This window comes from Balaenoptera musculus, chromosome 10 (genome assembly GCF_009873245.2).
Source record: "Balaenoptera musculus isolate JJ_BM4_2016_0621 chromosome 10, mBalMus1.pri.v3, whole genome shotgun sequence".
Taxonomy (NCBI): domain Eukaryota; kingdom Metazoa; phylum Chordata; class Mammalia; order Artiodactyla; family Balaenopteridae; genus Balaenoptera; species Balaenoptera musculus.
In genome coordinates, this window is record NC_045794.1 from 73,756,059 (window position 1) to 73,775,708 (window position 19,650).

Genomic DNA, 19,650 nt, shown 5'->3' on the forward strand with positions numbered 1-19,650 from the left:
TGACAGTGAGGAAAGGATCATCTTTGCAAAAATGATGTTGGGTCAACTGGGTATTCACAAGGAAAAAAAACGTACCTTGACTTCTACACTTCATACTGTACACAAAAGTAATTCCGCATGGATTGCAGATCTAAATGTGATCGGTAAAACAATAAGCTTTTAGAAGAGAACTTAGGGGAATATCTTCATGGCCACTGGGGTAGGCAATGATTGCTTAGATAATACCTGAAAATGACTAAATTACTAAAATTACTAAAAGAAAAGAATGATAATTTGTACTACACTAAAATTAAGAAATTTTGTTCATTGAAAGATACCGCCAAGCAAGTGAAAACACAAGCCACAGAGAGGAAAAAGATATTTACAATACATTTATCCAACATATAATAAAGAATATATAAAGAGTCCTACAAATCAATAAGGAAAGTCAGGAAAATACGATAGGCAAATACATAGGCAAAGGGCTTAAACAGGCACTTCATAAAGGAGGCTATGCAAATGGTCGATGAACATATTTAAAGGTGCTCAAATCCATTAGTCACTAGGAAAGTGCAAATTAAAACCACAATAAGATATCACCACACTCTCATTAGAATGGCTACAATAAGAGAGATAAATAGTACCAAATCTTGGTGAGTATGTGTAACAAGTGGAGCTCTCAAATAATGCTGGTCGTTTTAAGCACCCTTGGAAAATTGTTTTGAAATCTGTTGAAGCTGAATGTACACTTACCATCTGACTCAGAATTTGACTCCTAGGTATATACCTACAGAAATTCTTATGCATGTTTAGCAGAAGACATGTACAATAATGTTTGCGGAAGTACTATTCAAAGAAGACCAAAACTAGAAACCCAACTGCCCATCAAAGTCAAACAGATACATAAATTGTGGTATATTCATACTGTGTACCTAACGTGTAATTAAATTTCATTTATATGAAGTTCAAGAAGAAGCAAAACTAATCTATGGAGTTAGGAGTCAGCATAGAGATCATGTGTGTGGCAGGGAGGGAGGATAGTGGCTAGAAGGGAGCACATGAGGGCTTCTTACTCTGGATGTTGGCAAAATGGGCATGTCACAGTTGTGGAAATTCAGCAAGCTGTCCAATTTTGGTACACATCTTACACTTTAATAAAATGTTTAGACGAAACGAACAAAAAATCTCACTCTGGCTGTTGTGTGGAGTACACACAGCGGGAAGAAGGAAATCAATCAGGAGGCTATTGCAATAATCCGGCCAGAAGGTGGTGGTCTGGACTAGGCTGAAGGCTGTGGAAATGGTAGAAGCAGTCAAAACCTAGATACATCATAAAGACGGAGTCCACAAGGCTTGCAAACACATTAGATGTGAGGGGGAAAGAAAGAAAAGAAACAAAGGTGCCCAGCTTTTGGCGTGCGTACCCAGGTGAATCTTAGAGAGATTTAATGAGATTAAGGCGTTTAAAGTATTAAGTGAAATAACACTCAGAAGACATGCCTGGCACACAGAAAACGCTCAAATGTAGCTATTATTACTGTCGTTTTAATTTTTGTTGCTGTCAGCAGCAACAGTGTAGATAATACATTAAAGACTGGAAACTGGATGGGATCACTCAGGCAGTGAGTCTAGATGAAGAAGAAGGTGCAGATACTTAACCTGGAGAGAAGGAAGAGACAGGAAGGAGCCATAAATGGAGTGGGAGGGGCCAAGGAGACTGTGGTGTCCAGGAATTCAGGATGTGTTCCAAGAGGCTGACAGGCTGTGTCAAGTGCTTTGAAGAGACCTGGCTAAGATCAGGCCTGAACACGACCAGCTACATAATTTGGGGGGTCCAGTGTAAATGTGGGGACCCTTGTAGGAAATCATTAAGAATTTCAAGACCATGACAGCAGGGCATTAAACCAAGTATGGGACCTGCGCAACGATACAGGTCATTTGCCCAAGAAGCCAGCCCTAGGCCCGAGGATCAAACGTTGGCTTGGCAACAAGAATTGTTTCAGTGAAGTGGTGGGATCAAAGCTGGAATGGTGTGGGTTGAGGAGAAAATGGGAGGGAGGCAGTGGAGAGAGTTAATATACACAATTGATCCATGAACTCATTGAAGGTTTACAGGGTCACTAACGTTCAATATGACAAGGACCAGAAAAAATGTTATTATAGGATCATGGCGAAGCAACAATTGATTGGGGGTGGCATGGGCGGGGGAGGGGGAGAAGGGCAGAGGGCAGAGCCAGAGGAATAAGAACGTGACACTTAACTGAGAAGGTGCCACAGGACTTGAGCCTTTACATATTTTGTCAGAAAAGGAAAAGGACATCTTAAGCAGAGTGGATGCTCAAAAATCATAAATTTAGAGTTGATGGCTACATACCCACATTAAAGCAACACTTGGCTATTATCAGCCTGGGGCCCGCTAAAGAGAAGTGATGAGAGGGCAGGATGAACGCATGGTTTAAAGGACAGCCAATCCTTACAGCAAGGTGGCATTTCCAAGCCCTAATAATTATGAAACACTAGAAGCAGGGATGTCCCAATTACAACTGTGTGGCTCAGGGTACACTCTACATTTTCTTCCAAATTTCAAGAAAACAGAAGAAAAGACTAACAATCTACAAAAAGCCCATGAATGCATTCTTATTGGAAACTATAAAAACCAACCCTGAATTTCCCTCCTTACTTCCTTAACCCTGCCCCACCAAACCCTAATACCACGATAATAAAAGGTGTTTGATTATTGGTGTCAATGCTATACAGTGTCAACCTGGAATTTGCTTTCATACATTTCTAGTGAACCACACCCTCTATAAACATTACCACATCATTTAAAATGTCAAAGTTGTACCTAATCGTCATCTGACTCATCTATTTTAAGATAAACTATCAAAGGGAGGAAGTTAAAAATTTAACTAGTAAATCTACCCATTAAAAAAAAAAAGTATTTATATTTTATAACAATAATCTATTGTTTCAAGCAATCCTCATTAGGACAAAAGAAAGAACAAAGTCCACAATCACCTAGGCCAGTGTCAGGTCTCTGGAGGTGGCAACAAAGAGCATACTAATGGCTTGCTCTCCATAATGTCCAAAAGGCCAACAGCTATTGTGTCACCTTAAGCAGCAACAACTTTCTTTCCTCAACCCGAGCTCTCTCATTGATTCAACCAAAATCCGCTACAGTTAACTGGAGGTTTGCTTTGCGAGGAATACCTTTTTCTGGAAAGAGATGGTACTGCCTCCCAATTATTGCATTTGTTGTTAAATTATCTTATCTTTTCTAATGGTAATACATGTATATGACGCAGAATTCTAGTATTACAAGAGTACTTACCAAATTTCCTTCCAGCCCTTGGCTACCTGGTTTCCCTTCCTAGAGGCATAGTTACCATATTTGTTTAAGCACATAGGAGAGAGGATACTCATTTTCTCGAGTATCCTCCCATGTGCTTAAGCAAATGTGTGTGTCAAATCACTTTTTTTCTGGATTATTTTACATTTTTCTTCCATTTTTATTGAGATATAATTGACATACCACACTGTATGAGTTTAAGGTGTACAGCATAATGATTTGACTTACACACATCAAGTGATGACAACAATAAGTTTAGTGAACGTCCACCATCTCATATAGATCCAGTAAAGAAATAGGGAAAAAAATTTTTTTCCTCATGATGAGAACTCTTAGAGTTTGCTCTCTTAACAGCTTTTATATACAACGTACAGCAGTGTCAGTGATATTTATACACCCCTAGTGCTTATTTCCCTTACATCTGGAGGCTTGTACCTTCTGACCACCTCCATCCAAATTCCCCTTCCCTCACTACTGCCTCTGGTAATCACAAATCTGGTCTCTTTTCTAATGAGTTTGTTTTTTCCTGTTGTTTCCTTGTCATTAGATTCACGATATACACTTTTGACAAGAACACCACAAAAATTATGTTGTGCCCTTATCAGTGCATGATATCAGGGTATGCTTGATATCTGTCCCAGTATTGGTGAGATTAACTTTGATCACTTGGTTTAGGTAGTTTTTGCCTTGTAAAGTTAGTATTTTTCCCCTTTGTAATTAGTTAGTATTTTGTTGGGAGATACTGTAAACTATATAAATATCTTCTTTCTTAATAATCTGTCACCCACTAATTTTATTTTTTTTTAATTAATTTATTTATTTTGGCTGCATAGGGTCTTTGTTGCTGTGAGAGGGCTTTCTCTAGTCGCGGAGACTGGGGGCTACTCTTCGTTGCAGTACGCGGGCTTCTCATTGCGGTGGCTTCTCTTGTTGCGGAGCATGGGCTCTAGGCACGTGGGCTTCGGTAGTTGCGGCACACTGGCTTTGTTGCTCCGCGGCATGTGGGATCCTCCTGGACCAGGGCTTGAACCCGTGTCTCCTGCATTGGCGGGCGGATTCTTAACCACTGTGCCACCAGGGAAGTCCATCACCCACTAATTTTAGCATCCTTCAATGATTTTCCAACCCATTATCCTTTCTATGATTTACTAATTGATGTTTAATTAATTAATTGTTTGTTAATTTGTTATTTTAAGGAAGAATCTTCTCTTTTTCTCCACTTATCTACTTATTCAAATACTTGTTTATATCAGTGTGAACTCAAGATTATTTTACTCAGTGGGTTATAATCCAAAGCTATCATTATTTATTTTGACTCATATTGTTCCAGATTTGGCTAGTAAGAGCCCCTTAAAGCTGGCCTCTGTGTCCTTCTGATATGTGTCCATCATTCTGAGTACTTCCTTACTTCTAGAATTACAAGATGTTCCAAGATGTACTTTCCCTGCTCCAGCCCTGGAATAGGTCTTTTCTCCCCAAGAAGCTCTGATTCCTCTTAATAGAGAGTGGTGTTTAGAAACCAAGATCTGGAAACTATGTTTGCTCATTGCTACTGTTGTGACAGCTAACAGAACTAAGAAATAAGATATAAACAGAAATCTCAGCAGGCAGAACTAAGAAATTAGATATAAATAGAAAGCTGTATCTATCAATATGTAGAAATGAAGATAAAGATATTAAAAACCATGAGTTCATATTGATAACTCTAATTCAATCTAACCGCCCCGAATACATTCCAGCCCTCCCTCTTCTTACATTTATAACTCTCTTCCCCCACAGTAAAAAACCTGGCTCACATTACACTCAATATATTTTTGTTCAAGTCTAGAGCAGGCAAACGGTTTCAGAATCACTAACCCACACCCCTGCAAAAAGCGGTGCTACTAACTAGAGTTTAGGGTGCAGTTTTACTCCTTTTGATCTTGCCAGGCTTGGTTTTATTCTTTGTTAGAGCGAATCTACTTCAGTTTTAAATTTAGTTTTCGGGCATGCCCTTTATTTCAGATGTGGTCCTGATGCCTAAGGCCTGGCCTCCCTGGCGTCTCGCCTGAGGTGGTGGGCAAGATCTCCCCTTTGTCTGAGCTAGAGCTGGAGCTCTCTAGCCCAGCATGGTCACTGGGATCACCATTCCTCTTCCAGCCTGGCAGGAAGGGATCTCCGCTAGACCTCACACTCTCTCAACTTGCACCTCAGCCAAAACTGCAGCAGGCCCCACAGACATCTGAGGCCACATACCCCACTCAGCAGCAGCTTCTCAGGAACCCTGCCACACGCATTCAGCCCATACACAGCCAGAAGAACTAAGACCTCTGCTGCCTCAGCTCAGCCAGGCTGTCTGCTCCGCTTTGCTCTACCTCTGCTGTGCAGCAGGAAGAGTGCCCCCGGGGAGAAAGCCAAGGCCATGGCGGTAGGGAGGAGCGCACCTTCCTTGCAAGAAGGTGTTTCCTTCTTGCAAGGATCACCGGTTTACATTCCCTGTTGCTCAATGCCCGAAAACAGTTGCCTCATATATTCTGTCTCATTTTACAGTTGTTTTCAGCTGGAGGGCAAGTTTGGTTACCAGTTACTATCGTGTCTGGAGGCAGAAGTTGGCCTTAGTCTTTTTAATAGCTGCATAGTATTCTATGGTATAGCTATACCTTAATTTATTTAACCAGTCTACCCTGTTTAGGTTGTTTACAAATGATGCTGCAATGTACACGTGTCATTTCTGACATATGCAAAATAACACTGTGATAAATGCCCAAAAGAATTATTGATGGGTCAAAGAGTACATATTTTAGAATTTACTAAAAAGGTCCATGTTCATAATATAGTATCTTTCACAACTTTATAAATTTGGATTATATTCCTCTTAGGCCTTTTCATTCCATAATCAAGAGAGTCCTAATAACTCAATCACCTCCATATAGAAATTCTTGAATTTTTCAATTATTTCAGAAGTCCCTCAATATATTTCCTACCCTCATTATGTTCTGCTTTAAAACCCACTACCAGAATGAAACTCAGCTCTCTAGTTTGAGGGCACCATGATTTTGTACTTTCTGTTGCATTTCCAGGTTCATGCTGGTCTTTGGGTCACAACAGAAACACTGGACCACCTTCTTCAGGAAAATATAAACAAGGAAATCTTCTAAGGAAATCTAAGAGAAGGAGTTCACTATAAATATTTTTAAGAAAAGAAAAATAAAATGTAATCCCCAGGCATACACATCCATAAACCCAGACAGAAGCAAGACGGTTGCACAATAAAAAGACAATATTCTGGGGCTTCCCTGGTGGTGCAGTGGTTGAGAATCTGCCTGCTAATGCAGGGGACACGGGTTCCAGCCCTGGTCTGGGAAGATCCCACATGCCGCGGAGCAACTAGGCCCATGTGCCACAACTACTGAGCCTGCGTGTCTGGAGCCTGTGCTCCGCAACAAGAGAGGCCGCGATAGTGAGAGGACCGCGCACCGCGATGAAGAGTGGCCCCCGCTTGCCGCAACTGGAGAAAGCCCTCGCACAGAAACAAAGACCCAACACAGCCATAAATAAATAATAAATAAATAAATAAATAAATAAATAAATAAATAAATAAAATTAAAAAGTGTTAAAAAAAATCAAAAAAAAAGACAATATTCTAATCGTAACTAGATAAACTTTAACACCCTAATACTTTCAGAATAGTTTGTACAATCCAAGCGCTATGTAATAGTATAATTAAGTGATGGCACTGACTTAAAATTCCTGTCTGAATGAGGGAATAATTTTCCTGCTAGCTGACACTAAGTAGTTAGCTTGCTGGTGTAAGCAATGTCTCAAAGGAGCTGTGACTGCTTTAAGAATAATCTTTAGTAATGACAATGTAGAGAAATTTAACTTATTCAAATTCTGTATCTCAATGAGGGGTGACAATCTTAAGGACACAAACCCTTCTCGAGTTGTCACTGTGGGCCAAGTACTTTTAAGAACTTGGTAAACATCCTTTTACATAATCCTCACAACGAGGTAGGTGACTATCATTATCCCTTTTTTACAGATGAGGAAATGAGGCTTGGTGAGGTGAAGTAACTTGCCCAGAGTCACGCAGATGGAAAGGAGTAGAGCTCCATGTTTAACCGGGTCTATCAGACTCCACAGCCTGGGCATTCAACCAAGAACCCAGCGCTTGGAGAAGCTCTGGAGATTTACTGATTATCCCCATTGGAATTACTTGGGGACCTTGTTAAAAACGTGTATTTCTAGTAAGTTACATTCTCTGGAGTGAGACCCAGGAATCTGAACTTTTGATCACTTTCTCAGTCAATTCTGATATACGTGGAAATCTGAGAAATACTGCACTCTGCTACTGCCTCTCAGTGCGTACCCGAGCTTACTTTAGCGCTTGGGAGCAATTTTTAAAACTATAACAGTAGGAGGAACTTCAGTAAAGCTGCTACACAGGTTGCCATCAAGAACTAGAATAGAAAAAGAATTTCTGGCAAACTTTAATTATAGTTTCACTGTGAGGAAAATAACTTAAAAAACTTAAAAATTCACAATTTCATTCTGCCTCTATTCAGAAAGAAAAAGGAGATATAAACTTGTCCTATACTGTCATTTATTCTACAAACATCCCACAGATTAAATAGGGAATGAATCAATGACAGGGTAGCCGTGAACACAAAAAGAGGAAAAGGTGACAACATCAGTGTTAAAATATAGCATTTTAAATGGAAACTTCTAAAGTGCAGCTCAGATTGTGCACGTCACATGAAAATGCTCTTAAACTCTTCTACAATTTGTATAAACTTAAGTGTGGCCCTCTGGGAAACTGCCCTAATGGAAAAGAGCGTGGCTCCAGAGGCCGACTGGAAGTCAGGCTCAGCCAGGCTCTGCTGCTTACCGGCTATACCGCCTCAGCAAAGTTACTCAGCTTCCAGTTTCTGTCTGCATAAAGAGGGATGATATTTCACAGGTGGTCATTTTTTCCCATCCTCTCCTCTCTGATCACCTTCCAACTCATCCTGTGAAACCCAAGAGCCCACCACCTTCCAAGAGGCTATTGAGTATAAATCCACCATGCTTCATGCTCTGTTTCCTCCCGTCATGACCAGGAATTTAAGCCTTCAGCCCCTCTGGTCATCAATTACCCTGCACTCTCTCCCATAATGCTCCAGATAGCCCCTTAGCTGACCCTGGTACCCATGCCTGCTCTCCTTCCCCAAAGCTACCACAGGCCAGAGAAACACCCACTACATGATCCCTCTTGTATACACATCCTCCTCTCTGAAAGTCCCTCCTCCTACTAACCTACTTACACTTTGACTCTGCTTGGGGACATCAAGTTCCCTGCAACCCTTTCAAGCGACAATCATTTTCTCTTTCACACTTCACCTACCTCAGGTCACAGTCTTTCTCTCCGTTCTAACTCCTGGTATTATCAGTTCATTCAACAGATATCTCACCCCTACCACATGTAAGGCATGGTGGGCAGGGCGGGGAGAGTCCTAAGTAACGATATAGGCAAAATCTCTGAATAGGGAGCTTAATTTTTTTTTTTAATTTAAGTTTGTGTGAAGCTTTATTTCATTTAAGTAACTTCTTTGGGTTTCAGTAGACGCATTGTTTTAACGAACATTTCAATAAACGCAAAATCAAACATGCTGGCAGGTCACAAACTTGTCTGAAAATTGCAGGAGAGCTCTTGACTCGGGCAGCATTTTCAAGTGCTAAAATCTATATTGCATCTCAGACACAGGATCTTAATGGAAGAAAATATCATCTTTCTCCAAAGCCATATGAACAGTACACCTATCACCATTCTCTCAGCAAAGTCTGCTTTAGCCATGACAACACCCAAAGCAAAGACCAATGATTATCTTGCCAGCACTTTTCCATGTGCCTCTTTGTGCCGAGCTACTTTATTTGTAAAACAGGGAGCCCTGGTATAGGCTTAAATTTAAGCAGAGAAGAGGGAAACAAGTCAATTAGCAGACAAACATATCACTTTAAGTTGTGCTAAGAGACATGAAAGATAAAGCAGGATGTCACATGAGAATTTTTCATGGGCATAGAATACTTTATTCAGATGGAGTAATCAGTGGCATTTTAAGTGGAGGCGTGAAGGACAAGAAGGAGCCAGCCAACCAGAGTGAGGTGGTGAAGAATATTCCAGACCAAAGGGACAACCAGGCCTCTCCAAAGACCTTTTCTTCCATGCTTCCTCAGCAGCCCATTCCATGGTCAAACCCTGGATCTTGTCCCCAGCAGAACCAACACTTCCCTGATTGCTGAATGAAACCCACTATCCTTTGACAACATGCTTTTCTTATAGCTTCTTTTCTGGATGAGCTTCTAACTCATCCAGAACTCCAATCCATTGACCTTTGTTCTCCACTGAGGCTCTCTTTCTCTATCTTCATTTCACTATCTGATTTATAATCCTCACTTCTCTCCTTATCCAGATTATAAACCCCTTCTTACACATATATTCAATCCTTTGACTTTTCCTCCTTCCTTTAAATTCCCCTGGCAAAATCCCAGTCACTCTGCCTTTTCTGAGACTATATCTGTGCCAGTGAGAATTGCTAGACACACTCCCAGGAAGACTGGAAATACTATAAATTCATGATCGCTAATTGCACACGGATCTTCCACACTGCCCGGTGGTGCTCAATTCTATAATAGTTTCCTTCCCCACTCTTTCTAATGACTATTTAATATCTTCTTCTCTCTCTTCTACATTTTTACTCCACTCTATCTACACCTTGGCTTTCATAATACCTTACTATAATGGGTTTCCCTCCTATTTTTCCGACTATTCCTTCTTTGATTCTTTTGTCATTTCCTCTTCTGATCCGAAGGTTGGAGAGCCTTAGGACTCAGAAATGGACCATTTGCCCTCATTGTTCTATGTTTTTCCCAGGTGACCTCATCTATTCCCATGACTTTAAATACCATTAGTATGCTAGTAACTCCCAAATTTCTCTCTTTCCCAGGCTATCACCTAGTTTGAAGTCCACCATCCTAGTCTGAACCACCATCATCTCCTGCTGACATTACTATAATAGCTCCTAATTGATTTCTCTACTCACAGTGGTTCAAATCTCCACATAGTAACCAGAGTGATCTTTTTGAGGTATAAATCAGATTGTTTCATTCCCTCGTTTAAAATCCTTCAACAAATTTCCATGACTCTCAGAACAAAAGCCTAAAACATGCCCTCTTAGTTTCCTGTGGCTGTCATAACAAATTACCGAAAACTTGGAGGCTTAAAGCAACAGAAATTTATTCTCTCACAGTTCTGGAGGCCAGAAGCCCAAAATCAAGGTGCTGGCAGGATCACACTTCCTCTAAAGGCTCTAGAGATTTCATTCCTTGCCTTTTCCAGCTTCTGGTGCCTCCAGGAGCTCCTTGGCCAGTGGCTCTATCATTCCAATCTCTGCCTCTGACTTCATGTGGCCTTCTCCTCTTATCTCCTCTGTATGTCTCATTTTAGGGCCCACCCAGATAGTTCAGGAGGATCTCTGCTCAAGATCCTTGATTACATCTGCAAAGACCTTTTTTTTCAAATAAAGTCACGTTTACAAGTTCCAGAGATTAGGACATGGACATATCTTTTGGAGGGTCGCCCCGTTTAACCCACTATAGCCTCCAAAGACAACGCAAGCTGCCTCCGCCTCCCCCTGCAATTTCACCTCCCAAAGCTCTCTTTCTTCCTTTGTTTACAGGCTCTACCCATTCTGGCCTTCTTTTATTTCCTTGATCAAGGACAAGCTCTTTCCCACCCTTGATTTTTGCTTATTCTATTCTGTCTCTAGTCTTTGCCTAGCTAGCTCCTCCTTCAGGTCTTGAGTTAAATCTAACTTCCACAGAGAAGTGTTCTTTGACCCCATAAACTTAAGTATGTGGCCCCAGTTTTCATCCCTCAAAGAAACCTGTTCCTTTTCTTCACAGCATTTGATTGTTTTCCAGTTTCATGTTGTATCTGCACATGATTTGTATGTTTACTTGTTAATATCTGTCTCTATCACTGGACTGTGAATTCTTCGTACCATCATAAGAAGCACACCTGTTTTGTACATCTCTGTATGTACACCCAAGCATAGGACAGCACCTGACACAGAGCAGAATTAACTTTAAAAAAAAAAAAGTACTAAGTAAATAGAGTACCTCCTGTTCCTTTTATGAAGAGGATTAGATAAGTGTAAATAAATGGGTTAGAATCATGATCAGACAGCTGAGGACACTGCTGGCCTGCAGTAGACACCCCTCCCCAGCCAGCCTGGGAAATGGTCAAGTTGGGCACAAAAGGAAAAGTAGTATCCGACTACTAGCAAGTTAGAAGGAGTTCTCTAGTCTTCAGTTCTGCCACAGACAATTATATACTCTAGGAACTCGTTTCACCTTTTATAATAATCTCTACCTCCTGTTGAAAAGGACTGAGGTTTTTTTGAAATTTTAAGAAAAAACTCCAATACAAACTGGTTTCCACCTGCACCCTCATATGAAGCTGGGAGATTCACATATTTATCTAACTTCCTTAATTCTGCTGAATTACAGCATGACTCAAGTATCAATAAATACTGCTGGCCTGTTTTAAAGTCTAGTATGCACAGAGGGACAGAGAAAAGAGCAATCTTTTCTGAGACACATTCTCAGAATGTGAAATTCTCCAGCCTCTTTTTCTACCCGAAAGTTTTTCTTTTTAATTGAGATACAATTCACATACCACAAATTCACCCTTTTAAAGTGTACAATTCAGTGTTTTGCCCAAAGTTGCACAACCATTGTCACTATCTAATTCCAGAACATTCTCACCGCCACCACCACACCCTACAAAAAAACCCATCCTCATTAGCAATCATTCTCTATTCCTGCCTCCCCCAGGCCCTGGCAGCCACTAATACTGTCTCTACGGATTTTCCAGTTTTTTCTAACGTTCATGAAACTGAAACACAGAGAGATGAAATGATTTGCATAGGGTTGCAGTCACTTAGAAACTTACTAGCAAGATTATATTACTCATTATTAGGAAGATCATAACATGTATATTTATAGTAACGTTTTCAACTGTACATAAAAAAAACAAAAGATCAGTGAAAATATGTTTAGCTTGACTACACATATCCTAAATGTGGCTATAAGACATCTGATCTATAAAGCGGAGTCCTTAGGCTGGTGATGCGCAGGCAGTGTTTCAGGCCAGGGGGAGGCAGGGGTGGAGGGTGTTTGGCAGGAATCACTAAAAGAGGAACAAAGATGCTGCTGGTGGACAGGAATTGCACTTAGGGACAGGGTGATGCAGAGAGAAGGTTGAGGGAAATGGGAAGCTATGCAGTTTATAGGACAGACATATTTCTTTTCGGCCCAGGGTTCTGAAATTTGTGCTAAGGTGCCCACGTATCCACTTGCTTCCTTTTATCATGTCCCCAATTTGCCCCAGAGATCTCGGATCCTTTCCAGTTTGTTTATGAGTAGTTAATTCATGAGTAGTGTTAACACCACTTCAGAATACTTGCTGGTTAATGACACTTCGCAAAATAATACATGAAAGTCAACTTTTTAAAATATTCTACTGTCTGCATTGTCAAATAAGTAAAATAATTACAAGCTTAACTTACTTCTATTACCATCAATAAATGTGTACACAGGAAGAGTGACCCCAGAGACTAAAATCATCAGAATCCATTTGCAAAAATAAGTAGGCACATATTTTATTTTATATGTCTTAATCAATACTGCAAATACCATTAACAAAAGGAAAAAAGGATGGAAACCGCTCACCACACACACAAAAATTCATCGTTCAAAAGAGATTAATCTGAACCTCAACATTCTTTGTGCTCATTTTAAAACATTATTAAAACATCAATAGAAAAGGACAAACAAGTCAAAACTAAGTATTTTATTAATTAAAATCGAGACCCTAAACCAACTAAAATTACACAACTGAAAATTAACCTCCTATCATCACCTAGAAAAGTTAGATTTGCCAACATATAATGAATACTCAGGAGCCTACTACTGGGTGCATAGACAAATTTTCTTTTACAAACAAGTTATTTTGAGTTATAGAGATCCTGTAGATGACTAGATTATCATTTTTTTAAATGGCTGCTAAAAATGACTATTTAGTCAACCTATTCATAGAACTGAACACTAAATAACATAGTGACCATTTAAAGTTGAAACTTCTTGTCTACCAAATTTTTTATAAAACTGTTTTTAAGCATGTGAATTAACTTAAAAGATCAACTCTTAATTATCTACCGCAAAAGACAGCTTTGGTACCAATAAGTTAGAAGTAGGCAATCAAAATATACTTTGTAGTTTTACAGTGTATTTTAGGAATTAAATTGGAAATGCCTATATATGAAAATTGGGTCTCATTCTTCTGTTACCTACATTACTGTGAGGAATGAACAGCCCACTGATTCCAAATTACTGATATAAATAAAACGCTAGCCTAAAATTTTTTCCAAAAAGGTTAATAGGTCACACCCTGCAATTTAGGCAAAAGGTAAATAAAGAATTAAGCACTTTACTTTTCAATGCTCCCTTTTTCTTTCGATGGGAGCAGCAAGATTCTAGAATAAAAATAATTCCAGTAAGTACATTTAGAATATGTCAGTCTTAGTTTCCCATTTGATAGGGGGCTAAGAAGAACAACAAAAATAAATAAAAAGAGAAAGGGTGATTTTAAAGACGAAAAGGCAGACTGAGCAAGGGGTGAGGGTGGGTTTAGGAGCATATCTGCTGCCAATTAACCAAATCAGAGCAGATTACAAACCCTCCTAAATTGTACCCAGGGCCATGCACACTGCACATGGAATCTGGACAATTCTTTGCTACATAACATACAGAAAGTTATTAACACATTTTTATTTTAAGAAACAAAAGAGAAACAAAATGTTCAAAATACATAGCAATTTTACTTTTTGAAATGGTTATCCTACAAACTTTTCTTAAATTTAGATTTTGCAAAGTTCCTATTCTCCAAGTCAAGTAGACACCGAAAACAACCTCCGAGTACTGTGGACTGATGTTTTATGGAGCATGCATTTTTCACAAATCTAGACCACAATGAACTAATTAAGATTTAATTCTGAATTCAGCCTGTGATTGAATCCTGGATACAACATTGGAATAAAACCAGTAAAAATAATTTTTTTAAGTATGTTTACTTCCTGCATAATTTAGTTTGGAAAATATTCATATTCTTAACCCAAAAGATTACTTTTAGAGTTTGAAAGATTAAAGATGAAAAACAGAAATTGGTTCAGCAATTGTCAAAATAAAATGAATACAAACAGTGACCACAACTTTCCATTCAATCCAAAATAAACCATTTCAGTTGAGCTCAGCTCACTTAATTTTTAAAACCATTTCTTTTTTCCAGCTTCATAACTGGACTGAACGTTGCTCAACAACATTACCTGCCTTAGCAGGGAGGAAATAAAAGTGTTGTAAAGATTGCACAGTGACTGAATGTCCAAACATAACATTTCAGAGCTGGAGGGATCTTCAAGACCTGCTCCAGCACCCACATTTTACAGATGAGAAACTGAGGCCCGAACTAAGTCAATCAAATGACTTGACCATTCATTCATTCATTCAGTCAGTCATTCACCCACAACTACTGACAGCTGCCTAAGCACCAGGCTCAGGGTTAGGGGCAGAAAACAACCTGGAAGGCAGCATCCACCATTGCCAAGGCTATCTTTTCCCCTTGTTTTCTTAAAATTGATCCTTAAAAGTCCTAATCAGCAAGAACTCTGTAGGAGAGTTCCGAAGCCTTTGTAGAAGTGGGCCCACTTTCAGTTTCACACATTTCAGTAAATGCAGCTGTCCTCTATTGTGTTAATTTTAAGTGATTAAGCATTTACTTTAAATGATTAAGCATTAACAAAGAGAAGCACAGTATTTTGAATGAGTCCCTCTCCAATACATTCATAACTTAAGGAAGTGCAATCAGAAAATGCCCTACACACACAAACAAGTTCAAAGAGAGGACAGCTTACAAAATCAGAGTGATGTGAGGTATCAGTATAGATCAGTTAAGTCCAATAGCTCAAGTTTGCAGTGTGGAATGTAAATATCTCTCATTTCATTCAGATATGGGTATATTTTTCTGAGATGTCTGTATGTTAAAAAGACCTCTAAACTCACATTCAAATTCACATCTAATGACACATATGTCTAAACCAGGTCTTTCTCCTTAAGATTAACTTTCCTTGATTTCTATTTGAGTAAAGGAAAATTAGAATTAAAAAAATAAACAAAACCTAAAATTTAATGTGCTGGCTAAAGGAAATTCAAATTCTATGTACAATAAAAATAGCAATAGCTCAAACTGCACATTTCTGAGTTTTTTGTTTGTTTGTTTTTGTTTTTTTTTGATGGGATGTGCAGTGAACTTACCCATCAACATAAATCACCCCTCGTTTTGCATGGACTTTTATGTTCTTTAACATTAAGTCTGGCACTTAAATGTTTTGTGTATCTCAAGACAAGTTCTTTCAGAAGAGACCATATTGACAAAGCTCTTAAATAAAACAACCCATAAGTAAGGCACTTTGAAATATTAAACAGCAGCTCTCTGTGTACCCAGTTTCAGTGTTTTTACCAAAATGATCCACAGCTTTTACAGAGCTCTCGCAGATGACCGACCATTGGGTGAATGCTGATAAACTCAATCTTCACTGAGGCTCTCTGAAGGCTCTTTGACGTTCCTCAAGCTATTGTCAGCTCAGGACGAAAGTGCTGTTATGCTCTTCTATTTCTCAAACTTCCAGATTTGATTTTTATCTAGAGCATCACAAGTTCGCATTTGAACATCAGGTCGGCCCTCAGGTGTCCGGTAAGCACTAAGACACAGTCCTGAGTGGGGATGAAAAATGGTTCCATCTTCTTTAAAATACCAAATAATGTTTGCTGGAACAGGAAACCCATCTTTGGGACAATTTTGCATTCCCACGTGACTTTTTTGCTCAGCAACCTCTGCACATAACTCTGTCACTGAATTAAACCTTATTTCTTTGTTTGAAGTATATTCAAAGAATTGATTGCCTCCTTGACCGTGGCATCCAAACAGTGAAAGGTTAGCACCTGTGGGGTTGCTGTCAGGAGAATTATAATCTAAACATTCAGAAGAGATCCCAATACTGCGAATAGCTCCATGCCAGCCTGGCCTATCCTCTGGAACATGTAAATTAGAAAACACATTTTTCAAATACCAGTCAAAGCTCTTGCACCTCAGCCGTTCTCGTAGTAATTTTCTTTCAGAAATATCGCCATAAGCTTCTTTCCTTGCTGGAGGGTTTCGATTGTAGAAATGCTCTTTGTACCCGTCCATCCACACTTCTGCTGCCCGAGCAGTATTCTGCAGGAAATTGGGACGAGCGTATGGCGCCCGCTTGGGGAATACGTGGCCCACGTGAGAACAGGGGTGGATCTCCAGTTTACCTCCACACTGCCACACCCTAAAAGACAGCTCCAGATTTTCACCTCCCCACACTTCCATCCCAGTGTCATAAGTTCCAAGGTACTGAAAATATTTTTTGCTGACAGCAAACAGTCCTCCAGCCATGGTGGGTGATCTGATTGGGTCAATTCTCGATTTCCTCCTCTCCCTTTCGTGTTTGGGGACAGAATGCCACTGGAACGTTAGACGCCAGTCAAACCCACCAATCATCGGCTCCCCAGTCTGCATGTAGAATTCAAAAGTATTCCAGTCAATGGTGTCTATAACCGGACAAACAATTGCTGTTTCATCTTTAGCAATCCTTTCCAAAAGTGGCTCCAGCCAACCAGTATTACACTCACAGTGACAATCCAGGAAAGTGAGGACATCCCCAGTGGCAAAAGTGGCCCCAATCAGACGGGCCCTAACCAGCCCCTCCCGCTTATTTGTTCTAATCAAGCGGACTCTATCGAGATTGCTGATGTAAGTTTCAAGTTGTGTCTTCAAATAAACTCTGTCGCTCAAGTCATCGACTAAGATGATCTCCTTCAAAAGGACTGCAGGAGAAGTTTCTAAAACACTGTGGATGGTGCGGAGCAAAGTCGACCAGGCTTCGTTATAGAAAGCAACGATAACAGAAGTGGTGGGAAGTCTCCTATAGTTAAATTTCTTGGATTTACACTCATACATTCTTTTATCCTCTATGTGGCGGTGCAGGGAAATCCTGTCACTGAGGTAAATATTAATGGCATATCTCTCAATGAGTTCTTCTTGCTGCTTCAGTTCACCCTCCTTGAGCTGGAGTTTGCTGGCTTTCCCCCACTCCCCAAGTGCATGGGAATCTGCAGGGGGCTTCTCATAAAGCGGTCGAGACAAATCCACTGATTTCTTCCCGGAGTCTGAGAGCTGTCTTGGCCCCCGCTCCCTGGTAAGGCCGGCTCCTGGGGAGGCATGGAAAGTGGAGACGGAGAGTTCCACCAGGAGATAGGCCACTGTTAAAAGCGCCAGCAGCAGGCAGCTTTTGCCTGCCCACGTCCACCTCACGGCCATCCGGATCCTCATGGCTGGGGCGCGGACGCGGCCACCAGAGTCACCACGCAGGGGAAGGGCTGCGGGACCCGACGCTGGAATTCTGGGCTCAGGTAGAAGCGAACTTCCCAGCAGGTCCCTCCTTTCATGCAAGCGCTCGGCTCCTTTCCAGCCGCGGGGGCTCCCCGGGGGTCACCTAAGACCACCCCGTGCTCGGCCTCCGGAACAGCCCCAACGCCTCTCTCCCCACTTCCTCCTGCTGGTCTCACAACTTTTCACAAACTCTCCAGCCAACACCCCACCCTCCCCGGGCCGAGGACAAACTCCGCCCCTTCCCACTTACTCCTCCTGGTGGTTAGTTCGCGAAAGTGGTCGGCCAGGCCCAGGCCTACAGGCGACTCTGCGGGGCCGGGCTGGGGGCCGGGATAACCAAGGTATCCCTGGCTCGGGCCCACTCTGGCTCCGAATGCATCTCGGCCGCTTTCAACACCACCTCCACCCACAGGTCCTCAGTGGTTCTCGCGGGGGCCCGGCGTGGACAAGAGGCAAGGGTTCCGACCGGTTGAGCGTCTCATCACAAAAAGAAAAAAAGAAAACTTACCAAGTTGTTTGCCGTCGGGACTAAAGTCCACGGAGGTGATCGCCGCTTTGTGGCCCTTAAAATAACGCTGCAGAACGGGGTCCTCCTGGGAAGGAAAGTTGTCAAGTTTTGAAAGCAGATGCTGACCTTCAATTTGGGGGGTCGGGGATCAACGCTGTCCCCTCCCCCGGGGGCCGGCCCGGGAACGGCCGCATCGAAGGTGGGTGTGCGGAGCAGGAGCGCCCCGCGCGAGCACACGCGGCCACCGCGACAGGGGGACGCCGAGCGCCAACTTCCCCAGCAGAGCCGGCCGAATCCTCCACTCGCGCTTCCCAGAACCGAGCGCACGCGAGGGACCACCTGGGCAGCTCCATTGAAATGCACGTTCCGGGGCCCCGCCCGCTGGCACGCAGTCACAGGTGCGAGGCGGGGCCCCGGCTTCGGTACTTCTCAAAAACCTCCCAGGTGATTCTGACGCAGGCGCTCCACGGAAACCCTCAGAGAATTCTGGGGTCCATGGAGCTGCCGGGGCTGTCGGAGCTCCGGGACTCCGGGAGGAGTGCCCGGGAGCTCGGCCAGGGCTCTGCGCTCCCGGTGTCCCAGAGGCAGAGGACGAGTCACCGGCACCCCGGGGCGAGAGGCGAGGAGCTAGCGGCTCGGGACCCAGCTGAGGACGTCTGCCTCCATCTCCCGCCAGGTGCGGGCGCGGCCCCGACCTGGCCCCCCAGCCGGCGGGACCGGCTCCGGGGAGGCGTACCCCAGCCCGTCCTTACCGGGGCGGAGGCCATGGGGGGAGCGGGTGGCTCCTGGCTCCTGCCCGTGTGGGGAATTGGGGGAAGGGAGGGGGCGAGATAGGAAGGGGGACCGTGCGGCGCCCGGAACCCTCTGCCCGGAGCGGCAGCGCCTCCCGGTCACTACAACAACGGCCCAGTCAAACCCCGCGCTCCAGGCATGGCCAGCCGAGCCCCGAGGCTCCGCCCGCGCCGTAGAGAGCCTGGCCTCCGCCACCTGGCAAGCGGGAAGCCCCGGGGTCAGGTGCCGGCACACATCAAAGCCAACGTTTACTAACACCTGCGCTCCCCCCGACTTGACACAAGTAGGAGGGTAGTAACCGGGATAGAAAAGAGACCGATGGGTGGGAGAGGGTAATGAGCCTGTGATCGATGCAATCAGAGTTCTATTACACGTTAAAGAGACAGCCCGCGCGAATTTCAAGCTGGTCCCAAACAGCTTATGACGCACAAGAGAGTTTGATGCGAAATGGGGCCGCTTGCTATTTATTAA

General features: G+C 42.4%; 2 protein-coding genes across 4 annotated transcripts in view; both read right to left on the reverse strand.

Moving 5' to 3' along the window:
• The window catches only part of POC1B (POC1 centriolar protein B), a 107,215-nt gene extending 87,900 nt beyond the window's left edge, over positions 1 to 19,315 (reverse strand). For 2 of the 3 annotated variants that reach the window (XM_036866292.1, XM_036866293.1), the window contains exons 1-2: positions 19,140 to 19,315; positions 18,388 to 18,472 (exon numbers count right to left, since the gene is read on the reverse strand). In XM_036866292.1, coding sequence (XP_036722187.1) covers positions 18,388 to 18,472; positions 19,140 to 19,154 — 100 coding nt within the window. In that variant the 5' untranslated portion in view covers positions 19,155 to 19,315. The remainder of the gene's footprint in view (positions 1 to 18,387; positions 18,473 to 19,139) is intronic. The other variant, XM_036866291.1, reaches the window with a different exon arrangement.
• On the reverse strand, positions 15,694 to 18,068 carry LOC118902204 (polypeptide N-acetylgalactosaminyltransferase 4). Its single transcript, XM_036866290.1, has one exon. The coding sequence runs from the start codon at positions 17,817 to 17,819 to the stop codon at positions 16,071 to 16,073; it is 1,749 nt and encodes a 582-aa protein (XP_036722185.1). The 5' UTR covers positions 17,820 to 18,068; the 3' UTR covers positions 15,694 to 16,070.
• Positions 19,316 to 19,650: the final 335 nt, after the last annotated feature.